At 38.8% G+C, this 27,031-nt stretch overlaps 1 protein-coding gene across 3 annotated transcripts; it reads right to left on the bottom strand.

The window, feature by feature from the left end:
• Nucleotides 1-11,485: 11,485 nt before the first annotated feature.
• Nucleotides 11,486-26,688, bottom strand: LOC134534888 (uncharacterized). Of its 3 annotated transcripts, none has more exons than XM_063373561.1 (3): nt 26,448-26,688; nt 19,079-22,044; nt 11,486-14,200 (listed from the first exon to the last, which is right to left on the bottom strand). In XM_063373561.1, exons 2-3 carry the CDS (start codon nt 22,030-22,032, stop codon nt 14,161-14,163), a joined length of 2,994 nt encoding a protein of 997 aa, XP_063229631.1. In that variant the 5' UTR covers nt 22,033-22,044; nt 26,448-26,688; the 3' UTR covers nt 11,486-14,160. The 3 variants fall into 3 exon arrangements, with proteins under 3 accessions (XP_063229631.1, XP_063229632.1, XP_063229630.1); XM_063373562.1 differs by having other exon boundaries at nt 19,281-22,044; XM_063373560.1 differs by having other exon boundaries at nt 11,486-22,044.
• Nucleotides 26,689-27,031: the final 343 nt, after the last annotated feature.

Raw genomic sequence — 27,031 nt, 5'->3', positions numbered from 1 at the left:
ACTGTCGTCACCATTTTACTAGCAAAGGTGGACCCTGAAGGAAGGGAGTGGAGAGCTCGCGTTTCTATGTTTCTACCAGTTTGCACTGGGGAAAAGTCCAGTGTGGACGTTGACACAAGAGGATAGCTGCTCCAGCTTCCTCCAGTGGTTCCCACACTGTCTCCAACAGCAGCAGGTCAAAGCCAATGAATGACTACAGCTTGGTGGGAAGCCTTCTTTTCACAGACGAGAGAGTCAAAGGCCCGATCGTGCATCATGGTTTTTTTTTTTTTTTTTGGTTCATTGTAAAAGGCTAGGTTAGCTACATTATAAATACTTTAAAACATTGTGGACGGTTGATTTGGTTAGGATAGCTACATTAAAGATACTGTGAAATCATGTAAACGGTTTATTAGCCCTGGATAGCTACATATTAAAAAGTTATTTGCTAAGCAACCATAAAATGATTTTACAGTATTTTTAATGTAGCTATACTTACCTAATATAACCAACCATCCATAATGTTTTAAAGTACCTATTTATAATGTAGATAACCTATCCTAATCGACAGCAAAATTTAATGCCACACCGTTTTATACAATGAGATAGAACGGAAAAAAAAAAAAGCTAGCATGAACTTCGGGGAACTTCGGGTGTGGCTCTCTCGTCTGTGAAATGAAGGCTTCCACAGCTTGGTCCTGGTTCGAGAAATGTATTACTTAAAGTGGTTACAAGAGGGAGCGTACGCCCGCTGTTTGCTTTCAAATTATTTCCCTTTTCTTAGTGAAAATGATAGGTTTTTTTTATTTAGGATTTACCCTCTCTGCATATACCTATGGTTACAAGTCAAAATCTAGGCTTTCCGCGAGGAACTCAAACGTCTAACTGCAGAATTGTTGTTGGAAAATGGCTCGCAGGTAAATGCATCCATGATCACTAGATTTTTAACTTTTATTTCCCAGGAGTAATTTTACATTGTTTCTCATCATTGTTGTGAGCATAATCACATACATGCTCCTACCATGTACTTTTTTTTAGGGAATACTTTTCTAAAAAAATTTACCATTTAAATTACACGCAACATAAACAGGATTGAGAATTAATTTATAAAAACTTGTTTTAGTATCATACAATTCCATATTATAACTTTTATTCTTACCGAGGATTTGCCAAATGGTATGAACTTCACATTCATGTAGTTGCCTAGGAGTTTCCATGTCGGGTAAAGTTGTTTGGTGATGAAAGCAATGCTATCAGGACACAAGGATTCGTAGAAAACGCTCACATCAACCTGTAAAATGTTACAACAAAATTATCAACTATATACATAACTGTTAAGTTTTACAACATACACACAACCTCATTAAAGAAACCTAAGGGACAGAAGAAAATGTTTTAAGAAGAAAGAAAAAAGAATGTGCTTAAAATTTAATGTTAAATTTCTCAGTTAAAAAATATATATATATATATATATAGGTATATATATATGTTTATTACATATTGCATATGGTGTATTGATGTAATTGCAGCTGTAATTTAAAAGAGTTATTTTTTATATACAATAATTTAGAAGAAGGCGCACTAAGGCTTATCGTTGGGTTTTGTAATAATTTTTGAGGAGTAATTTGTAATATTTATTTAAAAAAATATTCATAACAGATTACAGGTAAAATGTGACTGACGGGAAACATAAATTATCCCGACATAATTGATAGGCAAAACACGCACGTTTTTATACCTTTTCTTTAAGACACCAATGAAAAGTTATTATCTGCGCCTCCCCTCCCCCCTTCCACACAATTCATCCCTGTGACACATGTAATGATTAATAAGTATCCCCCCCCCCCCCCTTCTCAACTTTTGCCATCCTACATCACTTCAACTCGACCAACAAATAGTGTGCGCATATTCCTCTCTTTTAACTTACCTCTGACTTTTAACTCTAGGACTAAGCGTTCGCCTGTTATACACTACTTATACATGCACTTACTTTGTTTTTTTTTTTGACGTGACGTCTAATAAATCGATGAACGCCGGCTGCACGCACGAAAAAGTGTCCCACTACGGATGTCCCACTACGGATGTATCCTGTTTGCTCATTGTACGCATGCGTGGCATCTCTCTTCATTCTCATTGTACGCATGCGTCGCATCTCTCTTCCACTCGATTGGAACAACCATCGATTTGACTTTTAAATCATATTTTCGTCGTTTGAATTATTAATATTATGTAATTTATCGATCGTCCACCGATTTTCAGCACAATCGGTACGGTAATTTAAAAGTAATGTTGAAAATTCAAATACGTTTTGAACCAACAATGGTGCTTTACAGTTACACATAATAATTCAAATTACACCCGGGATCTTTTGCACAATGTTTTAAAAAATATTGTAACACATTATAAATAAGTTTGGTGTATTTGGGATGCGTGTTTGTTATAAAATCGTGTTAATATTATTCCCCTACCGTGAACAAAATTTTTATAAACATATATATAATATCTGAAACTACATTTCTTTAGTATGGCATCGTGGGCGTGTGGTTAGCGTACCTAACTCTTGAGCTAAAAGTAGTGGGTTCGACAAAGCTGCTGCGGAATTTTTTTTTGTACTTGTAAAAATAAATACGGCGCACGCCACATTTCAAAAGTAATAAATATATTTGAATTAATGAATGAATGCAAATAAAAGTAAATTTATTAATTCAATTGCACATTTCATTTCACTCCTTTGTATCCATAAAAAATAGTGATAATTCAATAAAAATGATTCAATTTTATTCATAAAAGTATGCACAGGTAGATTTTATCATGCAAAAGATAGAAAAATTTAAAAAAAATTCTTCCTCAAAGAATATAATATTTTAAATGCCTAAATGGTTTGGTTGCAGAAACCTATTTCCGGCTCAGTCTCAGGCCGAATATGATATTTCCTTTTCTTCTGGATCAATCATTTCATCAATGTTTTGTTATGACGTTGTCACGTTAAACTATCGTCCGTAAACCGACTTTACAGACAATCAATTTTTTTTTAATTCTTCCTTTGCACAGTAAAATTTTCAGATATCATCTGCTGAATAATTTGTAAGTATTTTTATGGGACATTGCTCAACACTAAGGAAATTAAAAATATATATACAAAAAGAAACAGACTATAATAAATAATGCCCAACGTCTATTTCCTGCATCATGTAACAGACACGGACACGATCTCCCTATATTTATCTTTCTATCTACATCTATCTATCGTTCTCTTTATCACTCTTCAAACATATTTTTCAGATGCCACATACACTTTCAAGAGCAGTTTTTTTAAAGGTGTGTTATTAAATTGAATTAGGCATTGGATTCAGTTACGTGGCAATCAACCTGTGTGGTAGGATTGGGAATTACCTATCAGAATAAAATTGTTTATAAATATGTACATATAAGCATTTAATATTATTCCAGGGTGGTCTTTCCAGGTTACGGGATTTAATTTTTGGGGTTAATTATTTGCAGTATTCATAATAAACGATAAATTATTTTATATTCTCAGAATATGAAGTTTTGTTCAGAATCTAGGTCTATACTTCTGTTGTATTTCACACTGTTGCACCCATAAATAAGTAAACTCCGAACCAACTAAAATCTCTCTCTGAAAAGTACAGACCACCTGCATAAATGCGAGTCTTGAAAAAATATTAATGTGCATGTCCGTGCAATGTGATGTGTAACCATAAACATACATGTGCTTGGTAGTATATTGTAGACTACTTATAAATGGGACATAAATTATAATGAGTCAAGCAGTCAAGCTAATAAAAGTGAGACACTGCAAGGTGAAATTTACTTGTAACTTTCACTTCAACCTTGAAGCGATTTCCAACGCACCTTTCTAAATGACGGGTCTGGAACTCTGGACTAGGTGCACAGATAGAAAGGTTGATATGCATACCATTCTCAAAGCAACTATATGTAAAGAATATTACAAAATGTTACCAATTGGATTGTTTCAAAGCACATAAAGTGGGAACCGTCAAAATTAAAGGCAAGGCAGAAATACCATATACTATTTTTTTTTTTTTTTTAAATTTGCGTGGTAGTTATTTAGCTAATTCTTTTAATTTGTGTGATATGGCAAAACGGACTAAACTTGAGAGACAATAATGAAGACGGTTGTATAAATAGTGTAATGTCATTTCTCTGAATTAAATTAAGTGTATTTTAAATTTCCTCTAAAGTGCTGATGACAAGCCACACATCCTGAATTTAAAAAAAAAGTGAACGAGTTTTTCAGTACTCGCCAGAGATATGTAGGCACTAACTAACATCGGTAACGAGTAAATGCATGTGTTTTCATGTTGCAAATACACTTATAATACAAAACCCGGATACGAAATTTAACGTAGAACTCTTTAAAATAATGCCGGAAAAAAACGCAAATTTTGTTTCAAACTACATTTATGGAAGTGAATCACACGTAATTTCTGCACACGCCGCTAGAATTCACTGCCGGAGCAGCTACGTGTAGGCCTACTACTGCATCAATACTTACTGGCGCCTCCACCGAGCTTATCAAGCTGTGTTGTGTTAACTATCTTGAATTATGTGACAATTGTACACACTGTCAGTGTATAGCACACACGGGTAGGTACACTCCACAAAGTGGTGCGATCATTTCTCTCATGTCCTCTGATACCGTGGAAGACTGGCGATCTTTCGTGGACCAAGGTAGGCCCTGTTAACGTGCTGCGTAATGCCTTAGATTTACAACCAGTACGCATACACCTGCAAAAAAATTAGCGTTATAGTCTAACAACAGTCTCAAATGCAAACGTCTGTGTATTTGAACGTGTCTGGTCATTGGACTGCGAGGTTTTTCCGTTTCCAAAAAATATTTTATTGCGGAAAGTGATTACATATGGCGGTAAAGTCAAGAAATACAATAATATTAACATTCAATAAACTTACAGGCAAATACGAAGTACGTATGCACCACAGATGACGCCGATGCCGAAGCACACGCGTCCACATCTCGTGGACTGCGAGTTATTTGACGAGCACATCTGACCGAATCCTGTGCGGCCCGGAGAGGTGAAATGAGGCAGCGGCATGTAATCGACTTGATTACGCAAACATACGTGGATTCTAGCCTGGCAATCTTGCAGGTGTCTACGAATGACGGTATACTTATTTTTTGTCCCGAAATCGTCAAACGGCCGCTGCACCGCACACCCACGGCCAGGAATGAGGCGAACACGATTGCTCGAAACATGAGCAGCAAACAACGGCGCCGACTGCAGAAACCAAAACGGAGGCGTGTTGAGCTTAGACTTTGAGGGGCCCTAATAGTTTGGAGAGGGTACTTACCAGGGAGGGGTGAAGAGGGGAGAGGGGACAGTGGCGTAGCTAAGGTGACTGGTGCCTCTGGCCGAATTTGAAAATGGCCACCCCTCTTGGATTAAAAGAGAGGGGGGAGGGTTCAGTAACCGCGAAACCGTCGCGGCAGTTGCCCCCCCCCCCCCCTCCACCGCGAATGCTCCGGCGCCCCTGGCGGGGGCCATTCCTGCCACCCGCTTGCTACGCCGCTGAGAGGGGATGGAATAACAGTCAGAGAAAAAGAAGTTTCGGTGACCGTACGCCAGGAAATTGGAAAAAATAAGCCCCTTAAAAATAAAAAACGTTTTTAAGCCAGTAGCACAGATGCACGTGACCTTATCCCATGGTTTAAACCCAGAATGTTTAAGGTGTATAGGCTTAAAGCCTGAGACACGCCTATGTCCTCACCTAACCACACACTTTTAGATTAACTTAGGCTAGGAAAAAATAAATTTAACTCGGACATGCACATGCGGTTTTGCAGAGCTTCCGAAAAAAAAAAAACACTATTCGAATCCTGGTGGGATCTGTTTACGAAAACCATTAAATAATACGCCGAGGGCGGTTGTGTAGTTAAGTTTTTAAAATTTATTTTCAGAAGAGTGATAATAGCTAAAACGCGTGTTTCCAGAATAATAATTTATAGGCAAGAAACACCGGGTACAGATACTTGAAAGCTCTCAAGTGACTAGCATCTCATAGTTGTACAGTGGACGATGAGAGAAGACTGCGCGCCAGTTCAGAGCCTTGCTCTTAGAGGCAACACCGCGCTAGAAGCATCAGCGAGCGTCGCACTTATCATCCCGTCTCACCAATACAAACACACCCGTCGGCTCGCCGCGAAATTCGTAACGTTTCCCATTAAAAAAAAAAAAAAAAACCGGATGTGTACCCCCGCCGGGAGTCGAACCCTGATCGGCTTTGGTCGAGCGGCGAGTGACAAGAGGTGATGGCGACGCTGCAAAACGCACGGCAGACGGGTGAAAGCAGCACGGGGTAAACCTGGCAATTGAAATGGACGACTCACACTAGAGAGCATCAAGCCTCGCAAATGTCCATCAAAGGACTGTCTTCCGCGTTTCTTCATGTCACGATATTAGCTTTCTCCATAAGCCTTCTACAGTACTTCCTGGATTACGTCACGAGTTGCTTCAATCGAGGACCCCGGGCAAGAATACTGGTTCCGCGAGAAGCTATCGATGCGCGCTACAAACTACCGGTCTTGGAAGACATTCTTGCGATCTTAATGTGTAGGGGTAAGTACCGCCACCGGCACATAAGCGCTTTAATTGACGTTAATTTCGAGTCGACGCAGGTTCTGATAAAAAATGATTCAAATTTTGTTTTAGCCTTGCATGATCTGTCATGTAACATGTCTCAAATATGACAGTTCTCGAAAGTAGCGGTTCAGTGAAATCCAACTGGAAAAAAAAAACTGTCGAAAATCCTCTATTTTAAATAATTTGGATATGTTTCAAATTTTCTTCATCACTGTAAAAGTTACACTGATTCTCAATAGTTTCATTTTTAGGGGGCTCGTGTAGTGTTAATTATTTTATTAGTATAGAGGATTCATACCAAAAAATAAAACGGCTTGACCCGGGGGGGGGGGGGGGGGATTTTTTCCCCTCTATTTAATGAAATACGGGGGTTGGAGCCTGGTTTCCTGGGAAGACCAAGAGAGAACGCAAAACTTCAATTCGTGAATATGACCGCTTTTGCTTTAAAATTCTTCCTTTTTGTTGATGGGAATGATACTGATTTTGTTTTAGGATTTCGGGGAGGAAGGGATATATTATATTCCACATCTCCCCCCCCCCCTCCCTTGACAAAACTGTACAAATCTCTCCAGCGATACTTTTTTTTTATCTTCGTGTAACGGTCACGCAGCAGTCCAGACGACAACAACGGGAAGTGTTTGTGCGCGTGACCTGTTCTGCCGCGAGTCCTTGAGTCGGGAATAAACACGCGCCGCCGCACCTTACCGTTGGAGAATGCTGTCTGTCCGGACGTTACATGCGCTCAAGCAGCGCCCTGCTTCTACTTCGGTCGCAGAAGTCACCCCGCAGTGCGGCTGGCTGGCTTGATTTCGAAACCTTATTTTTTGTTTGGTTTACACTCTATGTTATAGAGAAACCTCAACAGCGGACAAAGAGATGAATAAACATAAACACAGAGGAAACAACCCAAAATCAGACGATGCCCGAGTTAAATGCACATACAGCACAGAGAATTCCGTGGAAGGAACTAGTCGGACAAATTATCACAACGCAGACGAACACAGATTGGCTGAAAACGACGAGACAGTTGCAACAAGGACAGCAAATACAGGCAAAAAAAAAAAACAGCGACAAACAGACGAACCCAACGATGATGTACCAAACAGATAATCCGGACAACACCAAAACACAGGATGACGTTAAACAAATATCCTTCACAACACAACGATGACAGTACAGACGAACACAAGTAGGCATTCCAAGACGTTGAGGTTTCTCTATGGCGTGCGACGAAAAAAAAAAAATTAAATTAGTTTTTCCCATCGCAAGAATCATTCAGAGAATGTAAAAATTTCTGATAACAATATGTCACACTGGTTTAGGAGAGTATACTAGGACGCTAACGTACACCCGTGTGATAAATTTGCTACGCATCACTGTCAAGTGGTGTAGACGAGTAAATTATTCAAGGATCACTACCCTAAGACCCAAAAAGACGTGTTACCGACAAAGACTGCGCGCTGTAGTTCAGAGACAAACGGGAAGGCACACCCCAATATAACATACTGCCCTACCGAGGTGAGGTCTCACATAATTTTTTTTTCCTTCGTAACTTCAGGGAGGTAGAGATAATCTCCACCGTGCGTCCACCGATGCGACGTCATGCAGTCAGGTAGGCAATCCCTTTTAAATTAACTGTTGTGCATACATAAAAAAAAAAAAGTAATGGCGGGGCACTTTTATTGGAAGTAAGCTAAGTCAGTTCGTGATAATTTCGGTCTTTTGACCATAAGCTACTGAAGGGAACTTTTGCCCACTGAACCTCGTGAAAATACATCCGAACACTTTACTCCTGGATGCGAACCCCATTAATAATACATTAACGGCGGGCGGCTAGCACCCACGCTTTCCAATTCGTTACCGAGAAGCTCTATTTTACAGCTAATCAGAATAAAATTTTAATTCTTGCAGTGTTTTTTTGTTTCCTTCGGCGAAGACAGCGCAAAATTTTATTTGTTTTTCATCTCGTCGACGAGATCATTAGGCCCTTTTTACAATGACACGGGAGCGGACACGTATAATGTAAACGGAGTATCTGCAATGTCACCGTTCGTTTATGTTGTTCCGTGCAACCAATAGAAGCAGAGTATACTTGGTAGCCATGTTCGTTTACGTCTTAAACACACAGAGAATAAATTCAAGTATACATACTATTTTATCAGCGACAGCGGCAGACGGATAGTGAAACGATAATATATTGCGTGTCCGTGATCCGTTTCCTTTTTTTTTCTTTTTTTTTTTTTTCTTTCGTTTCTGTGCCATTGTGGTTACACATTGAGATGCTAACGGACCATCCTAGCGTTCACAGGAGAAATACAAATAAAGACCGATCCGGATACGAACCTGGGTTCCAATAGTGAATACAGGAATTTATTTCGGTAGGAGTTTTCGATTTTATTACGGATTAGCCTTTCCTTTTACGTTTCTCCGTGCGACCGATATAAGCCGAGTACTTGTCTGCGGCGTTATCATGTTTGTTTATGTTCTAAAGTTAAAAATGGTTTCATGTACAAGCATATCTAGTGTTATATTTTGAACTTTGTCTTTTATTTTTATTATATATGAAAATTCTGGCCGTGCTATGATCTTGAAGCGTAATTTACTTTAAAATTCACTGAAGTTTTCGTAAGCTACAAATGCAATCTCATTTGTTGCCATTTTTACGTTTCCGTGCATTGTGGAAGCAGCAGACGCGATAGTGAAATAAATGTTCCGGGAAATACGTCTCCGTTTCTGTGCCATTGTCGAACTGCGCCACCTATTTCCATAAGAAGGCTTCGTAATATCAAAATATCCGTCGACTGTGCAGAAGAGCCGCTACGCGCGCTGGTAAGTTGTACCTGCTGCTGCTGCTGCTGAGCGATCACGAAGAACGGGCCCGCCACAGCCGCCACCAACAGCAACGCGACGGCGCGAGACATGGCTGTCCAACTTCTGGCAGGCGAGCACCTGGCACCGACTGCGAGTCACGACACCACCAGCAGCCACTTGACACGGATTAGCAAACAGCCCGGTGCTTGGCACAGTTCCCCCCTTTTCCTCTTTCTCCCTCCCTCCCACAACCAAGGTCCTAAAACCCACAGACACGCTCTCTCAACCTGTCGAACAACTTCCACCTCCTGTATCGTTCCTCCGACCCCCCCCCCCCCCCCCCGCCTAACAACATTAATCAGGGGGGAGTTGGCAGGGGGGGAAGAGGGGCAAGAAAAGAAAATTCTTACTGTTTATAGAAAAAGTCCCAATATTTGAAATATTTTCAAGTTCCAAAGGAAAAATACATACTGGAATTGAAAATATTTTAACCAAAAGTCTCACTCACTCATTCTCTCTCTCACACACACAACACAACACACCACACACACAGCAACCCACACCAACACACAAACCACACACACAGAGAGAGAGAGAGAGAGAGAGAGAGAGAGAGAGAAGAGAGAGATTGGACAGTCAAAAAAATGTTAACGATTGCCACTTTTATTACTAGTTAGGTGTTCCTATTAGCCAAAAGAAAAAAAGTTTAAAATCTTTAATTTGTTGCAAAGTTTTGTTTATAATAGCTGAAGCCGAAAGGAACATTAATGCAGTTTTTAAGCATTTAGTATAATTGACGTCCGCAACTTTCACAACACAGATGTGCATTTCAACTTTTGAGATGGACAAAGTAATAGTATTAACAGTATGACAGTGATGATAGTACTCTCAACGACAGAGGAAATGGATCACATCACAGAACTCACAGTGCACACGTAGAAAATGTAAATTACCAAAGTCAATGTTGTTCCATTATTCCATCCGAGACATACACGTCACTCACTCCCTCAGGTGAGACCCTTCTCCCTTGGTGTCATAATATTTATAGGGTTGAGAGCTTAACATATTTTCTCTTGGAATTGTTGACACTGACCACCTTGTTTAGAACTTTGTTTTCTACTTGCACATCTTTAGAATATGACTTAATAGCTGTGCTTTTAAATTCACAACATCCTAGTGACTTCGTTCTTCTTAAATACGAATTAAAATACATAATTAATAAACAAATTTATCCATCAGCTTACAATAAAATTCATTACGTTAGAATCAAAACATCTGACTAGAATAAATAATATATTTTTGACCATTCAACATTTTTTACTTAGATCCCAAAATGTTCTGATTAACTGGAATACATTATAGTCACATACATTATTAAATGTAGCAAAAATAATAATTACAGGATATATCCAAAATGCATTTCAAATCTGTGGTTAAGCCTAGACATGCAAATGAAGCAGTAATGTCAACATAATAGGACCGGAAATGCTTCTGTTTACCACTATAATGTGTATGAGATACACTGAACCAATACTTTATGTGGACTGCCATATCAGCGAGGTACATACATATCCATACCGGGACAAGTAACATGTGAAATGAATGTAAGCATAGTACAGGAAACAGCAGACTTAACCAGTACGTGTCTCATAACACGTGCTAAAAATGTCCACTGTTGTAATGACTGCTGGATGTGCTCATGTAACCCAGAGAAGAGCTGTCTGTTTCACAGCCGTCCACAGCACAATGAAGAACATGTCTTACAACTTGCACTGAGGTTGCATAGCCTATAGAACATTTCATTTTTCAAATGTACCCATGAATATAACTTGAGCAGATTTTTATCAGGGTTACATGGAGGCCAAGGTATTGTTACACATGTAACAAGTCACAGACATGCCCGGCTAAGACGACAACTGTTCCTTGCATATACATAAACACTTGGGAAAAATATTTTATCAGATGTTGCAGGTAGTTGGGTTTAAAATTATGTTAATGATTATTCCATTATTCAAAACTTTTACTGACTGACTGTAAATAAAAAGAGTTTGAACTGAATTTTGAACTTTATTCTTCTTCCGACGAAAATACACGTCCTTTACATGTCATTTCCGAAAGAATACACTCACTTTCGCCAATTGCTACTCTCAGTCCTGTGCCTTTACAAAATAATATCCCTAGCGACTTTTTTGTTTGGGTACGAAAACCACGGGAACTATGTTCCAGTGGACAACGGACCACAAAGGCCTGTGCCACATGTCTGAGGCCTAAATTTTTAAGTAAAACATTCAAAACTTGCAGAAGAATGACCCTGGCACCCAGACATGAAATTGTCCGCCCTTAAGCACTCGTGAAATGTTTTTCGCGAGCCGCCACACGGCATGACCTGTCAGCACAGCACTCAAACAACGACTGGAGAGGCTACACACAACTGTATTCACCATGCAGGGAAAAGGCAGGTGCGTAACCTCACCCACCAATCACAATACAATACTGTACAGTCAAAGGACACAGCAATATACAAATTTCCTTCCTTTTGCAACGAGGCTTTCCTGCAAAAAAATAAACCACCAACAATGTGATAATTTAACCTTCTCCCATCAGAGTGAACATCTGCCAATCTATACTAATATTATAAAGCTGAAGAGTTTGTTTGTTTGTTTGTTTGTTTGTTTGTTTGTTTGAACGCGCTAATCTCAGGAACCACTGGTCCGATTTGAAAAATTCTTTCAGTGTTGGATAGTACATTTATCGAGGAAGGCTATAGGCTAAATTATATTATCAATAACATTAGGGATCCTTACTAAAAGACCAATTTAGAATCAAATGCGTTGGAGGGGGTTAGATACAACATGCAGTACACGTACGAAGTGTGTGTTGACAATGCCGCAGGAGCTAGAAGTTTATTTCCTATTGCCTATTAACATTGTTGCCACGCACTAGATGCCTTATCATTCTTAATTTTCCCATACAAGTAAAAAACACCCGTGTGGTATTAACAACGAAGCAATCAGTACCCTCATATAGAATACATACAGATAGTGTGAGGTATATATGTAGATATAAAGAGATAAATACAGATAGATACATAGATATATAGGACTATAGATGTAGATAGAGATAAATATATATTTAGAGACATGGATATATTATTTGTATATGTGTAACTACTTCAAACATATTACAAAACAAAACTGCATGAGGCATTGCAATGCATGCCGAGCATTAGCTAGATAATGGAATCTTTTCAATATTAGTAATCCCTTATTTTTCAGTTTTTTTCTATATTGCTTTATAGAGTCTAGATTACATACAGACCAGGTAAATAACTATAAACTGGCAGAACAACGTCTGTCGGCATCTGAAAGTGATATAAATTATTTTGCACACTTGGCATTCAAATTAAGAAGACAATTACTAACTACATCTGATCTCTAAACAGTTCCCCTTCACCCTGTGTTCAGCCCGGGCAACACTGGGTACTGCAGCTAGTTTTCCCATCATAAGAAATACATACAGAATGAACCAAAATGTCTCGATATTAACCAAAATGTCTAAAACACTAGTGCCGCTGTGATGCACACCTGTCCCTCATCCTTCCTTATATCAACACAATACACAATGTTCTATAAATACAATTATAGCTTCCAAATAAATACAAACTTAATAATAGGCATAAAAAGAATTTTGAAAGTAAATAAATATTAACCTAGCAAACAAAGTGAAAACAAGTAAAAATATAGTTAAATAACTTTTTGAATAAAATAACAATTTCAAAATGACTTTGTATTTTATTTCATGTCAATAAAATACCAATACAAAATCAGGTCTCCATAATCTTGAACTAAATATAAGCAGCTAATCCATCTGAATGACAAAAACATTTATTCTTCTAAAAAAATACGGGGAGGCCAGGAGTCTTGCAATGCCACACATATTTTATCCATCCAGTGATTGACCAACAGTTGAACAAGAAACGCCAAAATACAGGGACCTTAATGGGCAGGAGTATGTCTTGTGGTTTTGTTAACAGGACGTCTTCTAACAGGGCGGGCAACCTTGAGAAAGCATGCTACGTTCTTCCATCAAGCCTTGGTGGAAGAACATTGGGTGTCACCACACATTGACAGAGTAGCAATGAAAACTTGCATGAGGATTTGTGTGTGTCCAAATGCGATAAATAAATGCTTTGGCCAAGCTAGCACTTTTCTCCCTAACATGAGAGAGATTTTCACAGTTCTCTTTATGCCAAGACATCGTAAGGCTTATAAATGAGAAGTCGAGGTTTGGTTGGCGAGCTATTCGATTTATTCTGATTAAAAGATTGATTTTCTAGTTTATTTTGACAGTACTTTCATAATTTTTATATGGTTTGCATATTACAAAATTAAGACAACATTATTTAAAAAAGGTGAAAAACAATTGACAATCGGCCCGGGCCTCAACGGGGTTACTTATGAAGGTTAACATATAATTACACAAAATTGTTTCGTTGCATTGGCTCGCACTTGAAATTATAAATTTACAGTTCTGAAATATGAAATAAAACAACAAAATAAAAAAATAAAAACATCTATAAACTGGCACAGGTGGTAGGTAGACTTGATATATATGTCGGCGGTCAAGCATAGTGAGCCGCAGACGAAGAGAAGAGAGAGATAGCAAAATGACGAAGGCGTTTCACCGAGTGTTGTGAAACTGGTGGGCCAAAATCTTGATGTGGGATGTTCTAGGACGAACTGGGTTCCAGGGGTGTTCTCGAACCCGCACTGCAACAAATGCCATTCGGTACGAATTACCTCGGATGCAGGCGTTAGGTAGGGTGGCGGAATTCGTCACTGGGATTGGTGGAAATGTGGTAAAACATAAAAAAAAAACTCATCACTGCAGAGAGAATTCAGCTGCCTGGCTGCCGCCTCGTAGACCGACGCGGTAGCACACAGTTGGCTTTGGAAACCATGATGGATACGAAGAAAGTTGGAAGAAGAAAAACAATTTTTTAACTTGCGACTATTTGGGCAGACTAAAAGCTAAAAAATAGTAACTCGGCACTTGAGGCCTTAACTGTAGTAGAATACATTCCAATTGATTGATCGGCGATCTTCTAATTCTCGCGTAAGTCAGGAGAGTCGCTGACTGGAGACGTTCGCGGTTGGCTGCCCTGACCTCAGGGTGCGGTCGGGGCATTAAATTAAAAGGCCAAGTCTCCCTTGCAAGAGGAGCCTTCGGTATTAATCGGCGCTCGTCGCCAGACACTCGAAGTTGGCATCCTTGGCCAGCGCGCTCCGGACGGAGAAGTGGGGAACTCAACTCGCCCGGCGAGCGGTCAGGTCGAGGGTCGATTCAACTTGAACATTGTTCTTATGGGCGCGACAGTGCTGCCCTCAGGTGGACAGCCAGGATGGTAGGGAGGGGTTAGTGTCTCTCGCTTCCGCTAGATGGATCGCGGATACGTCTTTTAGCAGTCCGGCGCATCTTAATTCCTCTCGTCGCCGGCAGGGTGTGCGGACGAGAGTGTGAGAGTGGCTGTGGGTTATGACCTCCATGGACCAGAGAGGAGGGGGGTAGGTTATGACCGGTGACTGACCCGGCCTGGGTTCTGGACGAGGGGACTGGCGAGTGTGGGGGAAATTCTGCAAGGTTCGTGAGAACCAAGGCGACGAAACACCGGGATTGTCTGCCGCACCGAGAATTTGACCAGGCTGGTTGTCCAAGCTTGCTGATTGCGAGACTTCGGGGAAGTCACCAGGGGCTGAATGTCTGCAAAATGGCTTCGTGTAACGAGACTTAGTACATGACAGCAAGCGGGGGTTATGGGACCGGGGCGCTTCAAGCAGCACTCCAAGTCGAAACTTAGCATTGGCGAAGCTGTGAACTGGATGGTGTGTGTGTGGGGAGGGGGGGGGGGGGGGAGAGAGAAAAAAAAATACTCTGAAAAAGAATTGACCCGGCCGTACACTGGGCTGAATAAAATGGCAGGGAGCAAACAATTTAAGTAAAAAAATTTAAAAAAAACTCAATTATTTTAAAATTGAAAAAAAAAGGGAAGACTCTTAACAACTCCACTCACATTAATTTAAAAAAAAAACACCTACACACTTGCAAAGTTACATTTATCACTACCAACACATCATGACATTCTTAGGTCAATTTTAAAGTTTAAAAAAAGTTACAGCTCACGTTCTATGGCAGTTCCTCATCTTAGTAACATCTTACAAGAAAAAAATTTATATTTTCCAAGAGTGACAAAATATGTTGCATTTGTATTTTATATACTACAGTAATGTCTTGATCATCTGACGTTATAAATGAGCTGGCAGAATGTTGGTTAAAAGAAAATAAATTATAAGGCGATGTTATGAAAAATATATAAAAAAAACAATTATAATTTTTCACATTATGAACCTAATAATACTGTTTTACGAGGAAACAACAGAACAAATTAACTGAAAAAATAACTACAATAGTAAAACTTAACTGAAAAATAATCTTACGGTTACAGGAGTGCCTTACACTAAACACATAACAATTAATTAAAAGTTCAGTCCTTTGATGGTTTAAAGAAATTTGAGATTATAGTATGCTTTCCTGACAAATGCTGTTTCTTCACTGCCAAGTCAGATAATATGGAATGTCGGATAAGCAAAGGCTGGATGAACAAGACACTACTGTATACATACCTAAGCGATAAAATTTGTGTAATAACGTGTTACTCTCCACAGTTTCATGAGAAAAATATAAGTATTTGTGGCTAGACAGCCATGTTAAAACAAATTTTTTTACAGAGAAAATAAAACGAGGCTGAATTACATTCGAAGATAAAACTACTGAACCACATATTTTGTATGGTCCATTGGGTTAAAATATAAAAAAAAAAAATAACATTTGGATAATATTTCTTACATACCTAAGTCAAACATGCATTCTTCATTAAGCTTTGGCCACACAGAGTGCTATCTATGCTCGTGATGTTTGCTACGCGAGTAAGGGCGCAGTTACACGGGACCCTGAACTACTTCAGGTGAACATGTTTAAGTAAACACGTTTACAAACGCGAAAGTGTGCGGTTACACGGTAGTTGCTGAAAAGTGTGTTTAGCTCTAAAACCGATTGTCTACTGTCAACGAATGACTGTGTTGTTGATCTCTATTTTTTAATTGCATCCAGAAAACGCGGGATTTTCTCACTTGTTTATACAGCATTATCAGCAGAAATGAAATGTGTTTACATATTACTCAATATTTTTTTACAAATCGGGAATTCAAACATGCACAGTAAAATTTTTAAACTTATTTTTTATTATTTTTTGAGCGAGAGTACCTATCTCAGTTTTAAGAAAATTAAGGTCAGGATAAATTAAAAAATATGTATAATTATCTGTTGGTTTTTTTGTTGCATTCGGTAAAATATTACTCAAACTTGTGCCAGAAACACTTTCCATCTAGAATTTCTGCAAAAGACTGTTTATATTCTAACCAGCCAATCAGAGGCTAATGTAGAAGATATGTCGATCTGAACTACTTTGCCAACCTGTTTAAGTTAAATGAGAAATGTCCTCGAACGAAACATGTTCAGACTGTGTGTAACCGCACTCAACAGCTGAAAATGTTCACCTGAAGTAGTTCAGACTCCCGTGTAACCGCGCCCTAAAATACAGCCCGCTTCATCTCAGGTACTGCCAGCCACAACAAGCTGAGTTCGTTGTGTTTGCTATATTGGCGAACCTGGCGACATCGCCAGGTGTTTAGTTCCCGGCTATTTTTCTAAACGTTGATGACTTCTCGCATGCACAGATAATAAAACCAACATCTGTTTTAACGTGGAATTGGGCTGTACTTCTGTATACGTTTTTTTATGAAGTTTTGTTTCGCTCAGGATTGTGCTTTAAAAATTCATGTCGATGGAATAGTTCATTGAAGAAATAATAATAATAATAATAATATCCATGTTTATGAAATAAATTTATGGAAGAACATAGAAGGCCGGACACCTATGGCAATACCTGGGATTTGAGTTAAACGAAATGTGAATAAACTGAGTTATATTTATTCTGAACTAATCCATAAATTTGGCTTTGTCCACAAACGCAACTGCTTTGCCAAATGATGAAATTCATCAAATTTATTTTCTTTTTGATTAACTTCATGAAAAATTTTGTTTTATGTTTACATCCTGTGAGAGCCAGCAGAAAACCATAAACGTCAGAATCATTACTCAAATCCCACCGCATCCGCCTCTCCAGCATCGCGAAGCTGACTGATCTGTCTGGCCACCTAGCGCGGCAAACATAGCGAACATCGTGAACATGGCCTAGATTTCTGTGTGGCCTAGACATTAGTGTCTGAAATAATTTCAGCTACAAAAACTATTAAGCCAGTAAATTTGAACATTACCTAAAATATATTTGTTAATATTAAAAAGCTTTGGATTTTTGCTGGATTTAATACTTTGCAAAATGAAATTTTATTAATAACATTGAATTGTTCGACCTCGCTTTAATGAACCACACACACAATATTTGGCTTTTGTGGATGAGATCGTTCTATGAAAGACACCGAATAACAAATCACAACTTCATGACCTAATAAGGCTAGGGAATGAAAATTTACTATCAAAGCCAAAGACTGTAAAATTGGTAAAACTAATGTCAAAAAAAACTGTAGGATACAAATTTACTTTAAAAAGAATTGTCTCCATAGTTATTCTACATAACTAACTTGAAAAACATTGGTCAAGATTCATAACAATTGATAAAACCTTCAGAGTTAATTTAAAGACAAATTAAGTGTTATATTATTTCAACATAAAACCTAACACACAAAAAATATGTTTTATGAACAGGAATAGTTTCCGAATAAAAATTGACAAATTATATCATTTCTGAGTGTCAAAAATTTGCAACTGAGATGCTACACTATTAATCTCCAGTGGCCATGAATAGAATCATGGAGTTTCACCTTAAAATTTAGATAATTTGGTAAAGTGTAAAGTATTATTCAATTTAATTTTACATTGAAGGCGACAAGCGGCTCAAGTTAAAGCACATTCAAATTTTATAATGTTCATGTGACATCACACGTAGAGAAGTCTTTCATTAGACTCACATGATACTGCTGCTCTAGTGAATAATCAATTTGCCTCATGCTTGCTATTTTGAACAAATTACTTTTTTCTGTTTTGTAGCAACCATCATTAATACTAATGTACTAAATTCAAGATTTCTGAAAATTGTTACAATATGTATAAAATATTTACAGAGTAAAAAATGACAGTACATATTACATTCTGCACATTTCAAGTTAATTACTTACAGCAAAAAAAAAAAAAAAAAAAAAATGCAATCAATCCTTAAACGATTTTAAGTCATAAAGGATGTATATAAAATTCTTGTAAAATCTCTCGAGTGGAACATAAAATCCTAGTGGGCTCTTTTATTCTTAAAGGCCAACAGTTTTAGTGACACACACACAGACCACTATCCAAACTGCATGGTTTGGAGTACTACAGTTTAGTACTCTATATAATTAAAATAATATGATATACCATAACACTACCTGTCCTCATGTATGTTTAATTTAGTAGCCAATACCTGGTCTTCCAGTAACCTAACGATTTCTCCAGCATCAGAGTTAAGCTTAAGTTCTAACCTCGGTCTCCAGGAAACCACCGTGGCAGTGAACTCCAAACCTATCATTTGACGCAGAATTTTCAAATACATCTCTCCCTCCATGTCGCTCAGTGCATCCAATTCCAGGTTCCCCAGCAGAAACTCCTCTGCCTGGAATGGCAGATGGAGATACTTTGGCTCAATGCTACGCAAGTCCCGCTCTATGACGTTGAGCTTCACACCTGAGTCCACCAACTGCACCTTGAACTCCTCCGCACCGCCCTTCTCGCCCATCCAGTCTATCACGGTGGCCCGACACCACAGTCCGTGACAGTCTTTAGCTAGCACCACCTGACCCAGAGCAGGAGGAACCAGAAGGCGTTTCATTTTGCGCACGTTGCTCGCTTCGTTCATGTACGCGGTGAGCGAGGCGAGTGTCTCTTCATCTTCGGCCTCTGCAGCCTCGCCCGAGTTTGTCGCTTCTTTCACGAGCACGAAGTACAGGACAGTGAGGCTGTGTGCCTCCGTGAGCATGACACGAAAACTTCTAGACGCCGGCAAGACCAAATCGGAGAAAGCCCGGAAAAATACTGGTTCCTTGTCCGTAACTATTCCGTTCGGGTCTAGGTGGATGTGTTTCTTGAAACAAGTCCCATGGGGTCGGCGGCAGTACCCAAAACGGCGGAAAAGGGGACACACTTGCTCCTCGTCTGCACTCTTCCACCCAGACACCACAAAACGTGCGTCTTCTACGTCATGATCGTACGTGTTCATGTTGGATTCATGGTCTTCGGTCATGGGGTCAAAATGCTCAAAGTCAGCCCCTGAATCAGGAGAAGGTGCATCGATTACGAATCCATTCTTAACCTCCTCGCTTTCAACACTTAAATCCAAGGTAACTGCAATGGCATACCCGCAACTCAACAATTTGTCATTCAAAATTGTGTTTGTGTCACTGCGCTCGTCGACGAGAATCACCGGTAAAGAATCTGGTGGATCGTTTATCCTCTTGCTTGCAACATAAACTCCAAACTGGACTTCCTGCTGTACCAGTTCACAGAAGCACTTAATTGCATCAGCAGACCACTCATTGCTTACTTTCCCGTGTGAATCTGCAGGGAGGATGTTAGACAAGTGGCATTTATTTGCTAGTCCTGGACACTCTGCAAATTTATGATATAATGGTTGTATACTTGTAAAAGATACACAGCCTGTATGCCCATAATCTATGAACTGCACCAAAACATTTTCTTGGTCTTCTAGCATCCAGTTCAAAATTTTGGCTCTAAAAAAAAAACCTTCAAATTTACACACACAATTTGTACCTACTCTTTTTTTTAAGTCCATTTTACTGTTGCTAGTTTTGATAGTTTGCATATAGTGTGACATCATGATTTCACCCAGCTTATGGGCTTTCATTTTATTACTTCCCACATGTACGAAAAATTCTGATGGTGAGACACAATGTGTTACTTCTCCAACTAATTTAACATGAACAGGAAAAACATCTGGTTCTATACACACCGCAAAATTAGAAACTGGCGAGCTAGAAATGTCATTTTGATTATTATTTTTATTATTTGAAAAATAAACTAAATCAGACGATGGTTCCTTTTTTACACTTGAATTATAATTACCATGTTCTTCTTCTACGTGATGTGTGTCCACTTTCAGTGACTCTGCAGCTAGATTTACGGCAGTTCTTTCATTGCTATTTTTGGTTGTATCTACATTTTTCAGTACCTTCGTACTAGTGCTAAGTGGCGCCAAAGTTTCTTTACTACTGATACTTGATTTACTACTAACAGAAGTGCTGCGTGAACTGAAGAACTTTGTGACCCAATTATTTACATTAACTTTATTACCGTTCGCAGGGTCACAACTAAAGAGCTGTACTGCATAGAACGGGTAACTTCCTTTCAGCAGGCTACAGATCTTAACTTCTAAATGTCGGTCTGTACACATGTCCACAAAAGCACGAGGCGGTACGTTTCCGAGCGTCCCTTTCAATCTGCAGTGGATCGCTTGAGCTGGAACTGCTGCCAGTTCCGGCTCCTGTTTCCACAGATTTCTGGAGCCAACAACGTGCGTGGTTCCATCGTCCACGTCAAACAACACGAACTTGACTCCGTCCGCCCCACACTTCTTCATGGTGCGTACCTCGCCACGCACCACGGTCGACTTTCCCACCACAGTGCACACGTGATCGCCCACCCGGGGGCAGAAGTCGAGGGCCGATACCACAGATGTTTTTATCTTCTTCAGCATTTCCTTCTTGGCTTTGTTTACTTCCTCACAGTTCTCAAATCTGAGCCAGAAGCTTTCGGGAGTGTCCCCGTGCAAAAATGACATTCTCAGCACTGACCCAACACCGATGTCTGCTTGCTTCACGACCGGCAGCTGGGCAGACGTCACACTGGTCGAGCTTGTAGGTTGTACAACTGGCACGTTGCTTGAGCACTCAAATGGTCTTATCAGAGGTGAAGGCACACTTGTCACACCCCTGGAGCACATGGTTGATTGTACAACCAATGATGGCACCCTCACCGCATCGCTCGGGTAAGCAGGTTTTTGCACGCTTGGACTGTCTGAGCTCGCACCATTCAAACTCTGAAACTGGGTGCTTGCAGAGCTGTTAGTCTCTGAGGAACTTACACCATCTTCCTTGCTAGCAGAATCAATAGCTTTCTTACTTGGTAGCTGAGGTTCGGGAGGAAACATAGCTTCCACACTAGGAAGAGCACGCAGCTGTTTGTCCAGTACACTGTTGAATTCCGTAATCGGATGGATGAAGGCATCGAGAAGCACTGCAACATCTGGCCAGTTTTTGCTGAACTGCGCGTAATCTGTCTCATTCAAAAGGTGTGCTACCAAGCTGGACCAGCATTGCAGAACAGCATTTATATTGTTGCTGACCATGTTACACTCGAGTATGAGCAAATCCAGTTTTACCTGGAAGGACCTCTTACGATTATCCATCGCTGAGTCACACATCTTTGAACCCACCTGCAAAGTACAGTAAACAGTGTAAGAGCAACTACAACACAAACCTTTTTTTTTTTTTTAACACTTTGTAGTAAATAACCCTATGAATAGAAAAATATCCTGAAGTTCATAATAAATACCTGCATAAAGTAAAAATACTGTATAAATTTCCAATGTGCCAACAAAATGAAATAAGTAGTGAAATAACTTGACATGTAAAACAAAAATGTGTGATAAAATATTTCTTTCTTGTCATAACATTCTTTTAACCAATATTTATAGCTGAAGTTACTGGACCTAAAAAAATTGCAATTCTTAACAAAGGTGTTCAATAACCATCAATATGTGTTTATAATGTGAACAAAGTTATATAAAGTTACATTTAAAACAGTAAAAAACTTTTGTTTAAGAAAGTATAGTGGCTGATGAAAAAATAAACATGTTCTTAAATAAATTTTGTTTTAGTTCTACTAACCTGTGTGTGTTTTTTTTTTTTTTTTTTAAACAGGAATTGATATGCAAAATTTTTATAAATGTGGTGTATCAATGTCACTATATCAATAGCATCATGTTAATTGTGTGTGGTTCTGTTTTGCTACTGCATCAAGTGTGGTATTTTATTAATAAAAGAAATAGGTATCAAATGATGTGTAACCAAAATATTTGCTGCAATTTTCAAATCCTATAGTATAAATATAGTGACATAAATCTAGGTGTTTCTTTAATAGCGTAGCCAAGACTATTTTCCATAAGAGATTGCCCTGATTCTTGTCACTGCACTACTGTTTTCTTGATACTAGCTTCAACTTGATCCTGTTGTTCTCCAGAGTTCATCAGGAATATAATGTAGCCACCATTGTTTTCCAAACCTGTACATATTTGTTTTCCAAACCTGTATTTGTTTTCCATTTCAAGTGAAAACAGTCTTGGCTATGCTATATGCCTCAGGATCTGTTGAAAACCACAGGATCAAGTTGCAGATAGCATCACGAAAACAGAAGAGTGGCAACAACAATCAGGGCACTTGACATGGAAAGCAGTCTCTGCTATGCTATTAAAGCACAATGTAAAAATATGTCACAGTAAGCACAGCAGAAACTCACGTATGGCGACTGTCGCATTACTGCACAGGCTACCTAAATTAACCTGTCTTAATGAAACACCTATTCCATTATGTACAAAACTATTTTCATTATTAAACAAATAGCACGCATCACACAAGTAGTAGCAAAACAGATAAACACACATAATTGATTTTATTTGTTAAACTTACACTACGGCTTTCAACCGGAGACAAGGAGTCCTTTTATTTTTTTTCCCCCAACCCTAATCCCATTAGTCATCTCCTCAAGTCCCTTGCATCTCTCACCAAGGGCGTAGCCAGCCGATGGCCTGGGGGGGGGGGGGGGGGGCAACTGCCCCCCCTACCCCCCCTGGCGACACCCTTGTCTCTCACCCCCCACATTCCTTCCTCTAGCCCATTCCACTCATTCCCTGTACTTACTATGAGATGTGCCTTTCTCTTTCTGTTTGCATCCATACCCTCCTGTGATCTCTCTGCCCTCTATATCCACATCTGTGCACCCTAGTTCCCTGCTTTCCCAAGCCCCATCTCCCTTTATCATCTTAAAACAGCCTGACCAACCGTTCCACTCCCCTCCTCACCTGAATGCTTCCCACCCCAACTCAATTAGGCCTATCTTAGACAGTTTATGCATTTCCTCCCCTTTTGTTATTCCCTTCTCCACCACATACCCATCACCCACCTCGCTGCTCCACGCTACACCTCTTCAGCTCCCTTACCACAGTCACTAGGTAGGGATCCCAGATCACTGCCGCATACTCCATCACAGACTATACCTTTTCCCCCTCACCCTACTCCCTGCGCATGTAGGGTTCTGCCAAGCAACCCCAGCACCCTCCTACCCTTAGTCACCACACGCTGAACCTTAGTTCGTTCCAGGTTATTTTGCAGGGTCACCCCCAGGTACTTATACACCCCTTTATCCTTTATCTCCTGCCCCTTCCCTTCATTTCCTTCCTCTTCCTCATGAATCTAACCATGATAAAATCCTTATATGGAGGTTTTTTCCTAAATTAATAATATTCCGAAAATACTTCAATATACATTTAAATACTTGATGCGTTCCTGTATTTACCCTGAAAACAACGTTGATAAATTCAAAATGGTTTTGGAAAAGAAAAACCACAGTTTATGGCTTACAATACAATACATGTGCACTGTCGCGGCCACCGTCTGTGTTTATGTTTGGGAGAAATATAGTCAAAATGTGAGAATGGTCTATTTGGTTAGGTTAGCTACCTTAAAAATACTTTAAAACATTGTGGACGGTTTGTTAGGTTATTATAGCTACATTAAAATATTTTGGGTCAATTCTAATATTCAATACCGGATTACTATTGGTTGAGAATCACGGAGGAGAAATTAATGTCATGGAAGTTGGCCAATGATAATAAATTGAATGGTGAAACGAAGGAAATATAGTACATAGTATCGGCAACAGCGAAAGACAAAATAGCACCATGGAAAAAAGGACAAATGATAGTGTGAGTTTTGAAGATAGTAGCGGTTGGTTGTACAGGAGTGAATAAGTATAACTGAATATTGTTATAAGTATATTGTTAAGTAGGTAATAAGAAATTTATTGGATATGTGGGGTAATGAGTGTAGTAGTCACAAGCGAAAGAAATAATATTTTCTTGGTATCGTGACGTAGAATACAGTTCTACCTGGTCTATTCTCTTTTGCGATACTGGTATTTAATTTTCTGAAAGTGAGACGTTTAAAAATATTTTATTGGTATCGTGAAGTAGAACAAAGTCCCGCCTGGTATATTGTTTTGTGATACCGCGGTATCACAAAATAGACTAAAGTGAGGGGATTATAGTTTAGTTTACGATACCGAAAAAGCATAAAAGTGAAAAAATGAAACACGTGAAAAATAGTGTTTTTAATGTTCCCGCCCAAAACCCCATATTCCTGCACTTGTCCCTAAAGAAAGTAGGGGTGGTAAAGATAAAGGCGACACTATTTTAGTGACGTCATTAATAATGTTAAGGTATCGCCAACTAGAATTGTCCCAATATTTTTATGGTTTCTTAGGAATTACCAATTTAAGATTTAAATATCCTAACATAACTAACTGTTCACACTATTTAACAGTAATTTTAATGTAGCTAACCTAACCTAATCAACCCTACATCCTTTTTTAAGTATTTTAAATGTAGCTGCCTATTTTCTAATTTCTCCATCACCTAAGTCTATGAAAGATGAAATGGACATATTTCATGTGTGTTTTTATCCACTTCTAAAGTTGCTCATGCTAGTTACGAACTTCGATAATTTTCTGTAAACTTCGGAACTGTTCGGGCCTCGGAATGGACTTGTGTGAACTAGTTTCTATACTACGTTACAATTTCTAAACAAACCATTAAAAATATTTTACAGTATTTTTGATGTAGCTATACTAACCTAACCAACAATTCACAATAATTTTTACAGTATTTTTAAATGAGCTAAGTAACCTAATCTAAATGACCATTTTACATTGTAACAAATTTGTGATATCTATACTGAGCATACACAAACACGGCCTTGGAATGGACTGTTTTGAATGTCAGGTTTGCCGATCCTGTGATTCTCCATTGTAATTCTCCATATATAAAAACGTTAAAAAAAAATGGTGACGGCTGCGTCAATGGATAGATATTGTAATGTAAGATATAAATTGTGAATTCTCACAAAACAAGTAGGAATTTAAAGACCTTTTTTTTCGGGATTGCTAGAGGAATGTCTTTTGTATTTAAAAAAAAAGTTTTGTTTTATGAATTATATTAATAATTTCTGAGAAAGCCGCGACATAAGATTATTACCATACCCACCTTAGTCTTCCCAACATTTAGAGACATCCTGTTTGTCTCTGTCCATCGTTCTAGCCAGCTCAGATCCCCTGCAGGTGTACCCCTTCCCCCACCTCGTACACAATGCAAAATTTGCAAACATTTTCATCCTTGCCTCCACTCCATTTCCTACATTGTTAACATAGTGCTACTGATATACTGACATTGATACACCACTTTATCTAAAAACATTAATTTATTATCATTCAGTAAGAATTCTCCAACCCTGTTTCCAGGGAAAATAGAGGAAAGTCTACAATGTTGGAAAACAACACTTTCGGAATTCTACTATTGCTTTTTGGCATCAGCCGCCCAACTAGAAATTATTCAAAACTTAAAATGCATGTCAGTGTGTATACTTAAATAAGAGCTACCCACAATCATTACATAAGAGTATTTAAAAACACTACACTTATAAAATGTAAGCATTAACAGAAACAAAAATATTAATTAGTAAAGCCGTACATCGTTCGATAATCTGCATGACCCAAGTCACTACTCACCAAAAGAGAAAAATAAATAAATATAATAAATCCAGATTTTCTACTTCCCACATACACCAATATGTATGTTCATGGGAACAGCTGTTGTTTTAAATGAAACAACATACATGCTAATAAATTTAAATTATATAATGTTGTTTTTTGTTTTTCCATCTTTCCCTAACAACGTGGGTTTTCAAAATTTATAAACAAACCAAAGATAACATGATGTACATACAAAGAAGATAGTACAATACCACGGTAACATAAGACCGTGTACAATACAATACACTGATGCACATGACATGTGAGGCCAAGCCAATAAGGCGAACACAATACTTCAAATACAAAAAAATGTTTATGATTTAAAAAAAAAATGTCACTATAATAATTATATCTTCGTTGATATAAATTCAAATTGGGCTCTCAGGGTCTGAAAATTCAGGAAAGCCCACATGATAGTGTCATGAAAGTATGCACAAATTCTTTTGGTGAAAATGAAGAGGGTGATAGCACCACTTTGCCATCTGTTTGCTTACAAATTATTTCCATTTTATGGTAGGAATGAGAATGATAGATTTTTTAGGATGTCTCCATACGTCCTA

This window comes from Bacillus rossius, chromosome 8, assembly GCF_032445375.1.
Source record: "Bacillus rossius redtenbacheri isolate Brsri chromosome 8, Brsri_v3, whole genome shotgun sequence".
NCBI lineage: Eukaryota > Metazoa > Arthropoda > Insecta > Phasmatodea > Bacillidae > Bacillus > Bacillus rossius.
Note: the sequence above shows the minus strand (reverse complement) of the source record. Positions and strands in the feature narration are given on the sequence as shown.